Source organism: Astatotilapia calliptera, chromosome 19 (assembly GCF_964374335.1).
Source record: "Astatotilapia calliptera chromosome 19, fAstCal68.1, whole genome shotgun sequence".
NCBI lineage: Eukaryota > Metazoa > Chordata > Actinopteri > Cichliformes > Cichlidae > Astatotilapia > Astatotilapia calliptera.
Genome location: NC_137440.1, coordinates 23,074,968 through 23,093,680, shown reverse-complemented (window position 1 = coordinate 23,093,680; position 18,713 = coordinate 23,074,968). Strand labels below are relative to the sequence as shown.

The 18,713-nt window shown below is 41.4% G+C and overlaps 3 protein-coding genes across 4 annotated transcripts; 1 reads left to right on the top strand and 2 right to left on the bottom strand.

The window, feature by feature from the left end:
• Positions 1-132: 132 nt before the first annotated feature.
• Positions 133-10,213, bottom strand: LOC113012501 (SH2 domain-containing adapter protein F-like). 2 transcript variants are annotated; one of them, XM_080293933.1, is made up of 8 exons: positions 10,101-10,213; positions 5,712-5,961; positions 5,413-5,514; positions 5,147-5,309; positions 4,736-4,972; positions 4,339-4,504; positions 3,180-3,299; positions 133-1,364 (listed from the first exon to the last, which is right to left on the bottom strand). In XM_080293933.1, the coding sequence occupies exons 2-8, from the start codon at positions 5,955-5,957 to the stop codon at positions 1,178-1,180; spliced, it is 1,221 nt and encodes a 406-aa protein (XP_080150059.1). In that variant the 5' UTR covers positions 5,958-5,961; positions 10,101-10,213; the 3' UTR covers positions 133-1,177. The 2 variants fall into 2 exon arrangements, with proteins under 2 accessions (XP_080150059.1, XP_026008535.1); XM_026152750.2 differs by lacking the exon at positions 10,101-10,213 and adding an exon at positions 9,805-10,021.
• Positions 10,214-12,082: 1,869 nt separating this feature from the next.
• yju2 (YJU2 splicing factor homolog) lies at positions 12,083-15,996 on the bottom strand. Its single transcript, XM_026152854.2, has 8 exons — positions 15,841-15,996; positions 15,475-15,575; positions 14,476-14,620; positions 14,230-14,364; positions 13,964-14,145; positions 13,643-13,793; positions 12,610-12,781; positions 12,083-12,428 (listed from the first exon to the last, which is right to left on the bottom strand). Exons 1-8 carry the CDS (start codon positions 15,862-15,864, stop codon positions 12,316-12,318), a joined length of 1,023 nt encoding a protein of 340 aa, XP_026008639.1. The 5' UTR covers positions 15,865-15,996; the 3' UTR covers positions 12,083-12,315.
• Positions 15,997-17,444: 1,448 nt separating this feature from the next.
• LOC113012572 (cocaine- and amphetamine-regulated transcript protein-like) lies at positions 17,445-18,660 on the top strand. The gene is made up of 3 exons (XM_026152855.2): positions 17,445-17,683; positions 17,857-17,937; positions 18,144-18,660. Exons 1-3 carry the CDS (start codon positions 17,534-17,536, stop codon positions 18,249-18,251), a joined length of 339 nt encoding a protein of 112 aa, XP_026008640.1. The 5' UTR covers positions 17,445-17,533; the 3' UTR covers positions 18,252-18,660.
• Positions 18,661-18,713: the final 53 nt, after the last annotated feature.

Below are 18,713 nucleotides of genomic sequence, written 5' to 3'. Positions count from 1 at the left end.
AGTTTCTATTCTCTGTATGTCCTGTACATGTGGCAGAATTGACAATAAAGTTGACTTTGAACTTTGAACTTTGATATGAAACATTATTTATTTAAAAAAAAAAAAAAAAAAAAAAGGAATGCAGAGACAAACTGAAAACACCACAACCTTTATTTTTTACAGGGTTTTAAAATTTTATAAAATAGCACAGTCATTAAAATACCAAAGCTTCTTTGATAATCATGTTCACAAAGCCACAAGCTTTCAGTATAATACTGTAGTTAATATTCTCTAAACTAGTATTGCAGGAGTCTGTTATTGTGTGATGCAGTCAACTTTGTGTTGTTCACACATTAACAAGAGGAGCCAAGAACACTGCAGGGCAAAACGGCTACAGCATCAAGTAACATTGGCGGGCCTCTGAAACGCGCAGAGAGAAAACCCCAGGGCGCAGAGATGGTCCGGCTTAAATATGTAGTGTTTGGTTCATAATTGTAACTAAAACTTAAAAAAAAAAAAAAAATTATATATATATATATATATATATATATATAAATATAACAACAATACTGCTTGTAGTCACAGCATGATTTCAACTGCATTTCCAACCTTTTAAACTTAGTTCTCAATCCTCACACCAGAGCTCCAATCACTTTGACCTTTTGTCAGTTTAAAAACATGAAATTCATGTGACAAGAAAAAACAAACAAACAAAAAACTGGATTATTGGCACAAGCTAAGGCCACCCTGACCCCACCAATAATATTCTTTAAGTCTGCTTCACATTTGACAGCAATAAAGACAAAACTCCATGCAAGATTACATATATTCTACCGTCTCAAGACTAGATTTTGTCTTTTTCCTCTGTGAGGTGAAAGTACTGAGCTAACAATCCTATTATCAACAATTGCTGACTTTCAAGAGTCCGTGACAGATAAATAGAGGGATTTCAGTGATGTACTGTTTCACAGATTCCTTAAGCACTGAGCTCTCTTGTAAGCGGCCAGTGTAGATACAGGGATTAAAGTAAAAACAGAAAAGATGGCACCAGATGGTCCAATCTCTTGCAAGCTGTGCAGGTAGAATGGCAGTGTCATAGCATGTAGGACACCGGTAGAAATAGGTAAATACTAAGAATATATATGTATATAAGAGTATATTCAGTAGCACCATGAAAATCAGGATGTGTATGTCACCGTCAGAGGGTCTGCACTGGGACAGGATACAGCAGGGACATGTGCTCGGCTCCTCTGATTGGCAGCTTGTGTGTCGTGTAGTAGGTGATGACCTCGGGGATGGTCGAGAACGGAGGGCTGTTCTCTCCGAGGACGTAGCGGCCGTCTGGGGACTGGGTGAACTTCATATGCATGAAGCCTTTGCAGCTCCTGACAATAAAGAGACAGTGCAGATGAGCCTCAACTTGCCTGACAGGAATGTTAATTAGTACACTGAAAGACTGAGAATGAAAGTGTGTGTGCGTTTGTGTGTGTGCATGAGCATTACAGAATGTTTTAAGACCTTATAATTATCAAAACTGCCACCTGGAACAAATATGTCACGTTATGTTTCGTACAACAATCGGAGCGCCACACAGCTTTCTGTGATGAAAGTATTCCTGCAGTCTCAGATCAACATTCCAATTGTGTTATCATCATTGCTTGGGGTGGGCTGCACACAATCAGCCCATTCAGTTTTGCTTAATTAAAAAGTTTCTACAGGAACAACAACAAAAAACTGTAAAGGGAACTGGAGAGTTGTCATTCAACCAGGAGTCAGCATCTGTGCCTATTATTTTGGTATGAATTGCCGACAGTTTTATTCCTTCTCACTGTGAATCACTGATGACTGTTTATATAACCGAGCCTCAATCTCTAAATGTCAAACTTTGAAACTGGTGTCAAACATATAAATACAAATCCTTCACTTTTCCTCTAACGTAAAGAGTCATGTGACACACTTAGATGTATAAAAATACTGTGTTTTAAACTCATTTATAGGTATTTAATCCAAATGTGTTCAGGTCTCTGGGACTATGACACACACACACACACACACACACACACACACACACACACACACACACACACACACACACACACGGCTTCCTTCTGTGGTATTAGTGAAGGGTCTATGAAACAGAAAATCTGATTGGGAATAGGTTATTAATTGATATAATTAATGTACCATTAATCTCACTATGCACCCTCAGAACTAGCTTTAATGTCAACTTATTCATTCTGCAAAGTGAAGTTTAGGGATCCAAGATAAAAACAATGGCCAAAATCATCGCTTAGAGAAGCTTGGGTTCGTCTTCCTGTAATTTTGTTGGTGCGTTGGTGGTAAAGATAGCAATCATTAAAGACAACATCTTGAGTTCAAACAGGTCTTTCCTGCACCTCTCTTTTTCCTTGTATTTGTTATGTCATCACCTTCTACAAATACCCTTATTTAACCCAACACGCATGTGGTATGAAAGCAAACTCGAGCACCTGAAAAATGCGTTTTTTTTATTCTGAACGCAAAATTCAGCTTGAGCTTTTACACATCTGGCTTTCTTCCATCAAAACAATATTTTAGATCAGATTCTATCACATTACCAAAACAGGGCTTTGGCAGCAGTTTGTTCAAGTTTCCCTTCATCCATTTTGCAGCTACATTTCACTTTCTTTTTTCCCTTTTGCTAATTTGCTGATTTGATCAGTGGTTTAAGCACATAATATGCTCAGAGAATCCACAAATATTTTGGTAAAAAAAAAAAAAAAATTGCACCAGAGTGCAAACAAATTCCTGTGCTCTTTCAGCTCACTGCTTCAAAATAATACAGATGTGAGATTGGGAGCAATTCCCAGCATGCCTATGATCTTTTCCAAGCAGCTGTTTCCATGTTGGTTATTAAAGAGACTAAAAAAAAAAAAAAAAAAAAAAGACACTTGCTGAGAGAAAAAAAGCCAGAAAAAAAAAAGGTTGTTGTAACCAAGTGAGAACAGAGAAACTAGAAAAATGATGTGCAACAATACCCAAATGGGTGGGTGCGTGGGGGACCAGATCACATAAATTTCGGAAGGGCCTAAAGCCAAGTACACAAGGGAATAATTACCCTTTAACAGACTGCGGTAATATTGAAGTAAGACAACATGAAGGGTTTTTTCCTTCTTTTTGATGCACTCCACACCGCAGCATTCAGGGACACTCATGTTTACCTGAGGGAGAGAGAGTAGTCGTTTCGGCACGTCTGGCTATTTCTCACCAGGTAGGAGCTCTCTTTGCACAGAGTCAGCAGACTTTCTGCTTCTGCCCGGCTCAGGGCTCCATGGTACCACCTGCAGGCAAGCAGCAGGACAGCATAACACAAAGCTAAACATTTTATAAAGTCATAACTGCATTAATCTTTTCATGAAACAGTTGCAAAATTGTATACATTGTTTACAGCAATGGTCATAAGTGCATATCAGCCAGCTTTATATCAGCGTGAACTTAAAATATTTGTTTTCCTTTTGTTGTTGCTGATGGTAACCCATCACATTTAGGATGTGAAACGCAGAAGACAAGACAACACCAAACATGTGACAGTAATCGCCACAATTTCTTTATAATCAAATAAAAAAAGAAAATAAGCCAAGCCGAGTGCGGCTGGTTGTGTTTTGCAGATGCAAATGCGAGAGGAAATGCAAAGCTCCAGCCTCCATTTCTGATTTATTCTGTGAGTCACACAGGTCAGACTTTGTTCTTAAGCCAAGTTTTGCATGTTTCAATTTAAAAAAAAAAAAAAAGAAAGAAAAAAAAAAGTAAATGTTGGGATGAATTTTTCAAGTCGTTAAGTTGTAGGCATTTCCTTTATGAAGTTTATTTCGTCTGGGATGGCTGTCAGTACATAAAATTCCCCTTTACAACAACAGTAACTGAAAACTGTGTAGCCTAACAAGTACTGGCTTTTACTTTCTGTCACACACACACACACACACACACACACGTAATCTAAAGAAACTTAACAAAACAAACTAAACCTGCGAACTTTTCTTTTCTTTTTTTTTCTTTTTTTTTTTTTTTAAAATGCAAGACGATGCATGTCTGGACCAACGGCCTTGAACTTAAACCAGTTCAAGGCCGTTTTATGTTTTGGTTTATTTGAATGACCTTTCCCCCCCCCCATTTTGAAAAACAAACAAACAACAAAAAAACCCAAAGATTTTGAGGAACTTCACTTAAAAACAAAAGACAATTAATTACTTAGAAGCATGATGAAAGTAAAAGGGTATGTTGTGCAAGAAAGACTGCTATTTTTTGGAAGTAGAATAAAAAAAAGAAAAAGAAAACTAGTAGAGCCAACATCAAAGGTTAAGACTGTGAATCTCAACTTACACTTGCTTCTCCAGCGGCAGAGATGGATCCACCCTCTCTCCCAAGAGCGAAGGAGTGTCACCTACAAGACGGAGTGTAGTTGCCTCTGATGTGGCGCCTGTCATGGTAAGCCTGGACTGTTCTGTGTGACCTCGTGATCGCTCTCTTTCAGTCCCTTCAAACTGAACTATGGGCACACAGAGAGAAAATGATACGTCAAAGACAAGTAGTTACAGAACTGTAATAAATGGCCTGTATTTGTATAGCGCTTTACTAGTCCCTAAGGACCCCAAAGCGCTTTACACATCCAGTCATCCACCCATTCACACACACATTCACACACTGGTGATGGCAAGCTACATTGTAGTCACAGCCGCCCTGGGGCGCACTGACAGATACCAGGAAATCCCCAATTTACCTGCTAGGGCTTTAGAGATGTTGTCCTTCTTCCACTCCCACGGCTGGTCGTATTCATCAGCCGGCCTCTCGTCATCCTGAGGCAGCCTGCTCTCCTTGCTGTCTATCACCCCACCCTCAACCTTCTGAGGCGGACCAGCTCGATGGTGGTACCGAGTCCTCTCCTCATATGGGTTGTCATATAGCTGACTGCCATCTCCACTCCCAGACCGGTTGGCCATCATGTTGTGCTGTAGTTCTGCACAGGAAACATAGAAGGTGAAAACTTTTCACCTTTACCCCTCCTAAGAATTGGGTAAGTATTTCTTCCCAAAACACTTGTACCTCAATAAAATGCACAATAAATGTGAATTATTTATGGTACGGTAAGTATTTCACCATATACAAGTATCAACTTTTATGTAGAGGAAACCTGAAATGATTCGCTGGGCCTCAAATGGCTCCATGTAACTGCAGCAGTCTGCTGGTGCAGATTTGGGCTCCCAGTTTGTTCTGGCTCTTGGGTGTGGATGTGCGTCAAAAGGATCCGAGTAATCTGCGTCGGCCTCTGACGCTGCTGGGGCAGAGGGAACCACCTTAGTGGGGGGGATAGAAACAAAGCGAATTACACAAATTAAATGCAATGACATTGGACCTCAGTGTTTTGAGATTGTGATTGTCTGAAATAACAATGCTTACAGGTTCCTCCTGAACAGTCACAGGGCTCAGAGGGACTTTACAGCGACCAAATTCCTGAGAGTCCACTTTAATCAGTCTGTGTTTTGGAGACACAAGTTTTACCTAAATGTAAGACATGGATAGAGAACACATTAGATAATGAATCGAACATCACCCAAACAGGCGCATATCTTTTTTGGAGCATGTGCATTTAAAAGTGGTCATTGTGAGGCAATTTATGTAGGGACACATGGCTTTTTTGAGGAGGGAACATAAGCTGCATGTGCGCATGACTGTAAAAAAAGGAGTCCAAGTCATACCTCTACACCATTAGGCAGCGCTGAACCAAATGCAGGGAAAGAGGGAAGGCTCACAGTGGCATTACAGGAGCCGAAACCACCATTCTGATGCTCCTTATCAGTGTGCTGGTACGGGTCCTCAAAATCTAGCTCCTTCTGAGCTCTGTAGGCCCTCAAAATCTCGCTCTCGCTGTAATCTGGTCTCGGGGGTTGTGGAGGATCACGCCTGCTGCCAAAGTTCAGGTAGTCCTTCAGCCACTTTGCCATGGATCTGTGGGGATGAAGTAGTAAATATCACATTGTAGGGACTGTTTAGTGATTATTAAATTGGCCATTTCAGCTGCACCATCTTACTTAACAGAAATGCACAAATCTGCACAAATTTCTTCCACCTTTGTTTCCGGCGCCCCCCATGTGCGGCAGCCTGTTACAGCAGCTCTGCTCATTCTGAGTTTCTTTCTTTCTTATCTTTTCTTCTCGTAATTTTTTATAACTAAGGATCAGCTGTTAGCGCTGCGTCCCGCAGCGGTACTGCCGGCGGACAGACCCGACATTCCCAGCGAGCTGAGGAGGAAAAGACGGGGGTGTCGTGCTGGGAAGGAGCGCCGTCGCCCGAGAAGGAGACGTTATCGACCATCTCTTCCTTCTGTAATCATTGGAAACGTAAGATCTTTGCCCAATAAGATGGATGAGCTCACGTCGCTAACCTGGTCACAGAGGGAGTACCGGCAATGTAGCATCATGATGCTAACGGAGTCGTGGCTAACACCGCTAACTCCGGACACAAGCGTGACACTACCGGGATTTCAGATGCTGCGAGCGGACAGGACGAGAGAGAGCGGTAAGAGGAAAGGAGGGGGACTGGCAGTTTTTGTGAACGACAGATGGTGTAACCCTGGGCACATCACTGTGAAAGAACAACTCTGCAGCAGAGACATTGAGCTGTTAGCCGTTAGCATGCGTCCGTACTATCTGCCCCGGGAATTCTCGCATGTTATCGCAATAACAGCGTATGTCCCCCCCCCCTCGGCCAACGCGGATGCAGCCTGTGACACTCTCCACTCAGTGGTCAGCAGACTGCAAACACAATCTCCGAGAGCCCTTCTCATAATATCAGGGGACTTCAATCATGCCTCTTTGGACTCCACACTGCCCACCTTCACCCAGTATGTGACCTGCTCAACCAGAGACAATAAAACACTGGACTTACTGTATGCCAATGCTGAAGAGGCATACAGTTCATCACCTCTCCCTCCCCTGGGCAAATCTGACCACAACCTGGTGCACCTTGTCCCTGTGTATGAGCCCTTAGTGCGCAGGGTGCCACCAGCCACCCGCACAGTGCAGAGATGGTCAGAGGAGAGCGAGGAGGCTCTTAAGGACTGTTTTGAGTCGACTGTGTGGGAGGTGATCTGTGACGACCATGGAGAGGACATCGACAGCCTTACTACATGCATTACTGACTATATTAATTTCTGTGTGGATAACACCGTACCTACCAGGACTGTACGGTGTTTCTCCAACAACAAACCTTGGATTACCCCAGAAATTAAAGCTGTCCTCAAGCAGAAGAGGAGGGCCTTCAAATCCAAAGAGGAGTTGAAAAGGGTGCAGAGAGAGTTGAGGGGACCTATAAGGAATGGGAAGGACAGCTACAGGCAGAAGATGGAGAACCAGCTTCAGCAAAACAACGTTGGTGAAGTCTGGAGAGGCCTCAGAACCATCTCAGGCCACAAACAGCAGAACTCTCTGCCTGGGAGGGATGTGAGGTGGGCAAATGAACTGAATCATTTCTTCAACAGATTTGATTCAACCATGAGACAGTCTACAACATCGGCTGCAGACTCACCCACCCCCACTGCTGCTGTTCCACCTCTGACACCTCAGACACTTCACACCTCCTCTATTCTCCCTGCTCACTCCTCCCCACCCCCAACAACAGCATCCAATACACACTCAACACAAGGCTCCAGCCTGTCTCTCTCAACCACCCAGGTTAGGAGGGAACTGAGGAGGATTAATGGCAAGAAGGCAGCGGGTCCAGATGGCATCAGCTCGAGGGTCGTCAGGTCCTGCGCGGACCAACTGTGTGGGGTGATGGAGCACCTCTTCAACCTGAGCCTGAGGTTGGGAAGAGTCCCACAGCTCTGGAAAACCTCCTGTGTTGTACCAGTGCCAAAGACTTCACGCCCCAAGGACCTCAACAGCTACAGGCTGGTGGCTCTGACATCCCACCTGATGAAGACCCTGGAGCGGTTGGTCCTGGCTCAGCTTCGGCGCCTAACAAGCTCATCACTGGACCCACTTCAGTTTGCCTACCAGCCTGGCATTGGAGTGGATGATGCCGTCATTCACCTCCTACATCATTCCCTCGCTCACCTGGAGACCGCTGGAAGCACTGTGAGAATCATGTTCTTTGATTTCTCCAGTGCCTTCAACACCATTCTTCCCTCGGTTCTAAAGGACAAGCTGGTGAACTCTGGAGTGGACCATCACCTCACTACCTGGATCCTGGACTACCTCACCGACCGACCACAGTATGTGAGGACTCAGGGCTGTGTGTCGGACAGGGTCGTCTGCAGTACGGGGGCCCCACAGGGAACGGTTCTGGCTCCGTTCCTCTTCACCATCTACACTGCAGACTTCTCCCACAATTCCACCCAGTGCTTCCTGCAGAAATTCTCTGATGACTCTGCAATAGTCGGCCTCATCACTGATGGGGACGACAAGGAGTACAGAGGACTGACTCAAGACTTTGTGGACTGGTGCCAGCTGAACTACCTCCAGATCAATGCCAGTAAAACCAAGGAGCTGGTGGTAGACTTCCGCAGGCACAAGCATTCTCCACTGCAACCACTGAACATCCAGGGTATGGACATTGAGGCTGTGGACAGCTACAGGTACCTTGGTGTTCATCTGAACAACAGACTGGACTGGACTCATAACTCAGACGCCCTCTACAGGAAAGGGCAGAGCAGGCTGTACCTGCTGCGGAGACTCAGGTCGTTTGGGGTGGAGGGCCCACTCCTGAAGACCTTCTATGACTCTGTGGTGGCTTCTGCTATCTTTTATGGTGTGGTCTGCTGGGGCGGCAGCATTTCTGCTGGGGACAGGAAGAGACTGAACAGGGTGATCCGAAGGGCCAGATCTGTTCTAGGATGCCCTCTGGACCCAGTGGAGGTGGTGAGTGACAGGAGAATGGCGGCTAAGCTGTCATCCCTGTTGGACAACGTCTCCCACCCCATGCAGCAGACTGTGACAGCACTGAGCAGCTCCTTCAGTGGGAGACTGCGGCACCCACGGTGTGGGATGGAGAGATTTCGCAGGTCTTTCCTCCCCACTGCTGTCAGACTCCACAACAAAGACTTTAACTGAACAAACACACACATCCACACATGTGCAATAACACTAAGTGCAATAATCTTTTCTGGCATCGTTGTATTTTTACTCAGTTGTATATAGCATTCGTATTCTATTTTTATCTTATTGTATATTTTTATTCTATTTTATTCTACTGTATATAGTATATTATTTTATTCTATTCTGTACAGCTGTGTACTGTATTTATTCTTATTGTATTCTAATTTTTGCATCATAACTTTTGCACTGTCCACTTCCTGCTGTGACAAAACAAATTTCCCACGTGTGGGACTAATAAAGGTTATCTTATCTTATCTTATATTCCCTGACAAAGTCACCCCCAAAACAGAGAGCTATTGTTACAACAATATACTCAACAGGTTAGGCAAGATTAACCCCTAATCTTAAACCCGTGTGGTTAGCTTGCATAAGATTTCCTCTGGTTTAATAAACAGCAAAGCAGATCTCAGCGTCCACTGACAATCGCTAGTTAGCATTAGGTTGTAAATTAAAGGTGTTCAATCAATCACTTTCTGATAACACTGGATTAAGGGTAGCATTTCCCTCCTAAAAAAATACTCTTAAAGACCTTAACAGCTAACGAATCCTACTGTCTTTTAGTTTAAGAAGTTATGAGTTGGAGTATTGAGGTGTGCAGTTAAATATGAGTCACTGCAGTGTTAACAGGTCTAAGCTAAGTTAGCCGAGTAGCAGCTACCGTCAGTTTCTGCTAACGTTACTTCTTTAGGCTCACCCTTTTTCTTTGCATTGACGGTCACCCGTTCCAGTTATGTCTTTGTGGTTACCATCCGGGTTTTAGTGTTAATGCTGTCCAGCCTCAAAGTAAAACATATGCAATCGCTAAAATTTGCTTCGGAGCCAAGCAGGTCAGACAGCTAATGCTAGCCGGACCAGAGGAGACACTGGAGCAGACCGTCTCCGACACACCACACAGCCACGGCGGACTGGATTAAAGGGGAGGGGACACACATTTATTTATTTATTTATTTGTTCATTATTTTTGTGAGTCGACATTAAAGTCATACGAACCCTGCCTAATCCACTGTTTAAGCTGCAGCGCTGTGAATAATCCTCATTCTTTCAAAAATAATCCCCGCCATCGTGGAATATTTTGCTTTTCATCTGTTTTCTACACTGAAGAGTGTGCGACGTATCACTGTGAACTTTAACCTTCTACATTGTTCACATATGCTAAATTTTAGATTATCTTTGACATTTGAATTGGGCTTTAAATGATTGTACTGCATACAACTTTAATTATTTTTAAAAACAAAAATTGGGTGAAAATTTTTAATCTATTTTTGCTTTTTCTAATCCACACTGGATCAAAAATAGACATACAGCCTTAAATATATAAATGCACTCACCATGTATTTTAATAAGTGGTGTTTGAAGGTTCTACAGCATCTAGTAACTGGCCATGGCCTATTAAGTTCTCATTGGTAATCACAATTGACTACATCTGGTAGTTTCTCTTTGCCAGCATATAAAGGATTTATTTGACAGCACACATTGGATTGACCAATTCTCATAACAATAGAAAAGTCCAAGGAACTCAGTGAAAATAAGAAAGAAAATTACATAGAAGAGGCAAAGGTATTTCGGAACCACTTCAAAATAACTGCATATTCCAAGATTTCACTTCAAACAGCTGTACGTAATCGCCAAGGACTGGAGGAAGACCAAAATTGTCATCCTCAGATGAGAAAAAAATTGGTTAAGATGTTAGAAACAACCCAAGAAGCACCTGGGCTCATGCCTGCCATGAACTGGAAACTGTTGAAACACAGTGTCACGGTCCACAGTGAAGACAGTTTTACATATCTGTAGACGGAGAGGGTGCTGAAAGACGCAGCTACTCCAAAATCAACACCTTCAAGCTTGACTGAAATGTGACGCTGACCACATGAACAAGTCAAATGCCTTCTGGAGAAAAAAATGGATTGTCAGGCAAGAGAAAGTCTGACCGATTTGGCCACAATTACAAGAGGTATGTTTGGAGGAGCAGAGGTGAGACTTTCAAATATAAAAACACTGTAGGGTACCAAATGTAAATGATGGTGGTTCATTCTCTGGAGCTGTTTTGCTGTCAGTTGAACTAGTTCATTTCACAAAGTGCAAAGAACTAGGCCTACCTCCACATTCTTCTACTTCACCTCAACTCAAAAGCTAGACACAGTTGGGTCTAGCTTTCCCATAGGACAACAGTCCTATGGGAACGGAAAAAGCAGGCTAAAATTAAGCTTCTGGAACGGCCTTCCCAAAGTAAACCTCAGTCCCGCTGGAAATTTGTGAACTATGCTTAAAAGCGGGGTTGGTGTGAGGAAATCAACAAAATTCACTGCACTAATTCTACCAAAAACAGTGATCAAATATCTTGCCAGAAGCTTGTTGATGGCTAGCAGAGAAGTATGGCTAAGGTGCAACTTTGTTTAACAAAAATCATTAAAGATGCTGTACAATAATTCCACCCTGGAACAATTCCACAACTACTTAATTTATTCTGGGCTCTGAGTTAGACTACATTATGCATTTTGATTTTTAATAATGCTGGCTGCCTGAGGTGGAGCCAGCTTATGTATATGAAATGAAAGTTAAATCCAGTTAATCCTGTCTAAGGAGGGGGGGAAAAAAAACTACACAAATGAATTTGGATTACTGATTTACTGACTTATCTTGGCTTTGTGGTCAAATGTTGAAATGAGCTTCCTTTGAAGGGTGTCTGGGCTCTCCCTTTGAGGCAAGGTGGGGAGCTTGTTCATTTACAAGAGCAGAACTTCTACTGTTCCACAATGAAAGACGTCCGTTGAATTGGTTTGGAGACTAGATTAGGATGCCCCCTCCTGGACCTGGATGGCTCTTTGGTGGTGCGTTTAGGGCATGGACCTCAAGACCAAGGACAAGCTGAGAAATAACCCAATATGTTGCACATATGTTTCTCTGCTGGCTTGGAAACACCAGCATTATAATATGCTTTTAAGACACGGAGTTAAAAAAAAATGCTACATACAAACAGTACAGACATTTTAATAAACATTAAAATATACAGGTGGTATAGTCACAGGACAAACAGACCCATTTTTCTGTGGATCTGACTGGATTTAAAGAACGGGGGGGGGGAATCCTTAAGCTGATTTATATGAGATTTCAATATCTGTACAGCATTACAAACAGGGCTTAAGCACTGTATTCCTTTCTGCACAATACATATAGTTGTATGTCAGTCACTTGAGTCATCTTGTTCTCATTCGCTGTCATTGCTGTCACTGTCTGAATACGCCCCCAACAGGCTGAGGGATGATGACCCATTTTGTGTGGTGACGGGTTTAGAAGCGTCTGTCGTCGCTGGCTTTGAATCTGAAAAACAAGACAAACAAAGACTATCTTACAATGAAGAAAAAGCTAACTTTTGATTAAAGATGTGAACAAGTACCAACACGAAGGACATAGTTTGGTGAGAGAAAAACAAAAGTCAAGTACAAAATGCCAGAGACTTCAAATAAAAGAGGCCAAAGTGTGCAGGATAACGATGTGTTACCTGTCTGTGAGATAGGAGCAGCAGTTTCCGTTACTGAACTGGGTTTGCTCACAGTCATTACTGGTTTCTTTCGGACAATCAGTGAACCTAATGCTCCTTTACCACCCAGCGTCCCGACACTCCTCTCCCAGCTCTCCACCTTGGCCTTCTTTGCTCCTCCAGCTGAAGCTCCCTGTAGAAAGGATGAGGAAAACACAGCCCAAAGCTTTTCGGTCAGCAACACATAGAAAATTCTCATTAAGTACATTGTGATTGTGGAATTCTGTATTTAAAGACAATGAGCATTGTGAAAGTCACTGGCCTTAACTGCCACAACCTTACATATAAACCCTCTTCCAAAGAAGCTGAGAAAGTATGTAAATGAAAACAGAACATCATATTTAACATTTAAACTGAAAACCACTGTGTAGTATCACCTCGTCTTTAACAATAGTTTGTTAGCAACCAGCTGATGGACTTTTAGGAGAGGAATTTTCTCTCATTCTCGTCTGATAAGAGATTCTAGCTGCTCAGCAGTCTTTGGCATATTTTTCATTTCATGACTGTGCAGATGTTTTCCACTGATGAATGCAGGCAGCCCAGCTCAGCACCTGGACTTTTCTACTACAATGCCATGCTGTTGTAATAGATGCAGCATTGTCTTGCTGAAATATGCAAAGCTCTCCCAGAAAGACATGGTCTGGATGGAAGAATATGTTGCTCACTCGAAAACCTTTTCAGCATTATTGCTTTTCACTTTGCCTCAGTCAATTTTAAGCTAGGTTTGGGCCACAGAAGATGGCCATATTTCTGGATCACGTTCACATGTGTCATGAGAGGTCTGTGTTAGGTGACTGGGTTTATGAAAACCCAGCTCAATATATTGATCTCCAGACTCTAAATTATAAAATGAAAATCATAGTTCTTTATTCAAACTTTGAAACATTGGAGGTAAAACAGGAAAATGAAGAGGCAGTCACTGAAACCTTGAGGATTATGACTAAATAATCTTGACAGATATTTAGATATGTCACATGTGGGTGGCTATACAGACCTCTGCCTCTGTTGGTTTGTCAGCAGTGAGGATGTCTGTTGGTTTGTCTGAGCTGGACTTGTTTGACTGTTTGCTGCTGCTCTCTTCTTCTGTTTCTGAATCAGAGTCAGACTCTCTGAGTCTTTTCACGAGAGCACGATCCAACATCTCCCTGTTGAACAAAGCACAGTGTAATTTTAAATTTCCACATATACATCTAGCTATGTATTAGATATTATAGCAAAAAACATTTTCAATTAAATATGAAACATGCTTGAGATTGTTCAAAAAAAAAAATTAAAAAAAAAAATCAGACAATTTTTCTGAGCATGCACAACTCACTTCATTTCACGCTCATCCTCCTCTTTCTCCCGTTCCCGCTCCCTCTTCTCCATCTCTCTGTACTGGTCGATCATTCCCTCAAAGTCCACCAGAGCCTGTCTCTGATTCAGCTCCTTCAACTCCTGCAGGTTCTCCAAAACCTCCATCTCTAACTTTGAATCCTTTGTGCGGTTCTCCAGCACCTGGTCGAGGATTGGGAAACCATTCATTCTGTGTTTCATGTGCCAATTTAAGTAAGAACAGAGGATGACTTTTAAAACACTAACCTTCATGGGGTTGTTCAGTTCCTCTTCTTCCCTCTCCTGCTGGATTCTCTTCTCCTCCTCCTCAATGAGTTTCTCTGCCTGGAAGTTCCGCGTTGCGCCATGCTCCATGGCGTAGTCTGTGTTCTCTGGGTCAGTCTATGACGTCATCATAAGATATAGCATTGTCAACGGGTATTTTATGCCCAATATAAGTGATATCTCTGAGATATCTCTTGCAACTTCGATGATCAGATCATTCACACTTACCTTAAATGTAATTTCAGCAAGACAGCGGGTACATTTGATGTAGAAACGAAAGATAGGCAGTCCCATGTAGGTCTCATTCTGAACGGTCTCTTTGCGTGCATTGAACTTCTTCCCCTTGTAAATGTACTCACCGCATGTTTTACACCTGCAAAGTAGAAGAAATGATGACACTGTAGTGACAGGAGTAATTTAGAGAAGCCAAAAAAAGGTCCTATAAGTGAGCAGCAACCCTGTTTTACTGCAAATAAGCCATATATCTAATGAATAGACTTACATTCATATAAACCAAACCAACCAAGATTCCTGCTTTGACAGTTAGAAATAACCTTAACACTGTACGCTTAAGTCACTAAAAAGCAGAAATATATATGTTAAGGCCATGAATAAACTGGACCTGGAAGTCTCTATTTGGAAAGAAAGCTCTAAAACAGCTCTACCTTCTCCAACAACTTGAAAAATACAATGTTTGTGTCATATAGTCATTCCAAGAGCATGATATACGCTCATTTTTTCTGAAACTGCAAAAAATGTTAAAAGATTATTATTATGTGCTGGATGAAGGTCATTTACCAGAGTTATTAAAAAGAGTAGATGTTACTTTTTTAAACACATCCCACTGTTTAAAATCCTATTTGTTAAATCTCTGAAACTGATGTGAACCGAAGTATGCAAACAGTCATGAGGTCCCAGGTTACTACAGTGGCTGTGTCTGAGTGGGTGAATGTGATCTAAAGATTGTTTTGCATGTTCATTAAAAGCCCAGAATTACCATGACAGTCATGCCTATGATGAGTGTATATGTCTGACCACAACTGTTGGTACCAGTCCATTCATAACGCTCCAGGGGGCGTTTTTGTTCGCCTTCTCGCATGTTGTTTGGTTGTGTATTCATAACAGCATCCTTTACAACATTAGCTGCATTTCATTGTAAGAAAGTTAAACTTCAGAAGTGTAACCAGGAAACAACTTCTTAGATATACGTGGGTAAGACAAGCATACCTCATATTAAATGGAGCCATCAATCTGACCACATACTGACGATCTTTGGGGAGCTTTAGCTTCGGGATTTTGGACGGATCGAAATCCGGAGGGTAGTATTTCTGTGGATAGCAAAACACATAGGTTAGCTTACAAACTTGTAGCCATTAGACTAATAATGTCTAATTTTATTACAATATAGTCTTGATACACACTATCGTAGTAACAGTAGTTGAAAAAGCAACGCTACCTACCAGCTTTTAGTTAAATTAAACAGAAACTATAAAAAACGCCACACTTAGCTTCAATGCTAACGCCAACCTGCTCTGGTCCTATAGTATTTTAATAACAGCAGTGAAGTACCAGTTTTAGAGTTCATATACTTACATTCAATACTTTTCTTTCGGACATTTTTTACTGTTGCTGTTACCCAAACGTACAGAAAAAAAACGCTGGAAAGTCGCAACACCTCTTGTAAACTGCAAGATAAGCTTCCGGTTGCTTGTTCAATTGCTTCCCTCCTCCAAATTGCGCTCGCCCCCGCGCGGTAAAAGTGAGAAACAACAGCAACAACAAAATATTTTAACAATGGATATTGAATACATTTATTATAAAAAAAATCATTGTCAAGGGAAATACATGTATAACGACTTGAATTACTTGGATTTTTACAGTTCTCTCCTTCAAACCCCCCAAATCCCTTTATCCTTTGCTGCCATTCTACCTGAATGACTCATATAAGCTTTATATATTGAACAGGGCCCTCAGGTGCTGTCTGCTTTGTCTTTTTTTTCCCAACATAGTGAAAGGGATCATGACCAGCATGGTAAATGGCGTAAAACGATTTGTCAGTGATATGGGGGTCAGTAATATGGTTTGGTGTGTAAACAGAAGCCTGACAGCCTCACATATTCATTCCCATTACTCTTGGGAGGGTAAGGGGAGGGTTAAGGTTATTCCTACAAAAGGAAATTGTATCTTGATTACATATTGGTCTCTGTGTTGGTCAGCCTGTCTGATTTAAACTTTGCAGAACAGCAGTGACATCAGAAGGGCAGATCGTTAAGAATAAGATATGAATAAAGTTTGACTTTAAGATTAAGGACTTTTGTTTCTGCTATTATTACTATTTTTTAAAGACAAAGAATTGAATTAAAATGAGACAACACCATGTATAGATGGAAGCATTAAATTTTTAGAACTACCCTTTTAGGGTCTACTTTCTGAATGAGAGCACATTTATTAGACTTCACCAATAGCAAACTTGAAAGAAAAAAGTTAAATTACACCAAAACAGATATTTTGTTTGCACATACTGACCCTTATCATCAAGATAACTGTGGCCACGAGTGTGCTATCCCATTAGGCTAATATTGTAAATTCCTAACCTTTTCATTGGTAATCTGTAATTTATAGTGTCAAATGCAAGTCATAAAATCTCCCCAGTGGATTCCTTGTTGTGCATTTTACGCAGTAAATTGTATTTTTCAGTGAAATTATCAGAGCTTTGCAAAACACCACTTTCAAAAATTGGAAACAATTCTGTTGTTGTCTTTTTTGTTGTTTTATTATTTCGATAACTGTGCAATCAAAATGCAGATTAGCTGTTTTACTTGATTTCTCACTCTGATTCTGACACATCAATGTGACGCATCAGTGAGTCAGATATGTGATTAACCAAAAAGGCCACAGAAACAGGTGGAAAAAAATGTGATTTGTTGGGAATTCAATGGGATCAGTTAACTGAAATTGATTGGAAGACTGGGATAAAAAGTTTTAGATAAAGGAGTTTAATTACTCTTTGGTTTCATCATCACTTTCACAAATTTTAATGTCTCACATCGACGTTTGGCTTTCATCTTCTCTTATCGCTTCCTGTTAAAGATGCAAAGGTGCCGAGCAGTGTCATCCATGTCAAAGTTTCCATGAATATTTCAAAGACTGGCTGATGTCAGCAGCACTTGCAAAGAGCCTATAAAGACAGTTTCTGTGGACAAAAGACATCCATCCTCAACACTCCAAAGAAGCGTTTGTCTACTGGAAAAGAGCTCCACCCGCTGAAGAGAAGGACTCCTCCTTTATGTGTCTGAACACAATGGTCAGTGCGCGGACTCTCCTCCTCGCGGTCGCCTGCTGCTACGCCTACCTGTACCTCGTTCGCGCAGAGGACTCCTCACTGGAGACGCGCTCACTGGATTTCACCCTGAAAACTCAACAAGAGAAAGACTTGGTGAGAGCTTTTGTTGGGGATGTGGGTTAAGTCGATTTAATTTGTATAAAGAAGGATGTTGATTTTTTTTCTGTATTTAGGGTATTTAAATTATTTGAACAACAATTTTCTTAAAAACAAAGTCCATAGTAAACGTTTTTTGATAATATGACTTTTTATCCCCCCCTGTGCAGATTGACGCATTGCAAGAAGTTCTGGAGAAGCTGAGGAGCAAAGAGATGCCCTTGGAGAAAAAGCATGGATGGTTACCTTCGGTAAGCAGACAAATGAGAAATAAAACAGCACGAAACCTGTTAGATTTCATTTTCTTATTTAAGATTCTCTGAATTTACAACAGTCAGAAAAAAATGAGGATTTTTAGACGTTTGTTTTTATCTAATCAAGATTTTTAAATTCTATAAATCGCAAAAAATTTACAATGTTTTGTCTACAGTGTACTAATTTTATGTTACCCTTTCAGTGTGACGCAGGGGAGCCGTGCGCCGTGCGTAAAGGCGCGCGTATTGGCACGCTGTGTAGCTGTCCACGGGGGACTACTTGTAACTTCTATGTTCTGAAATGTTTGTGATGAGGAAAAAAAAAGATAACAGAAGTACAAGAAATAACGAAAGAGTTCAGGGCTGATAAAAAAAGATGAATGTGAGAAATGACAGGAAGGTCTGCTTCTACTGTTCAATACATTTGTGATAGAAAATAAAATGCTGTAGAATGTGACTTTTTTTTTTGCCTTTATAAACATTGACTGTTATGAATAAGAGTTTTTGTGAGTCTGTCGTTTTAATTTTTATTTCTCTCGTCCGTGTTAATTATTGTGTCACATCATTGTGTTAATCATTGCGGCATCTTGTGGAAGACTTTTTTTGGTCATAATATTTTACTATATTTATTTCTTTTCCCCTGATTGTTGGAAATACCGCACAGTTAGTTTATAAATAGATTTGTAAGATGAAAATACCAATAAATGAACTTGAATTCAAGGGTCTGTAGAGTGTTACTGCTGCACCTTTGCGGTAATAATATTGCATGGGAT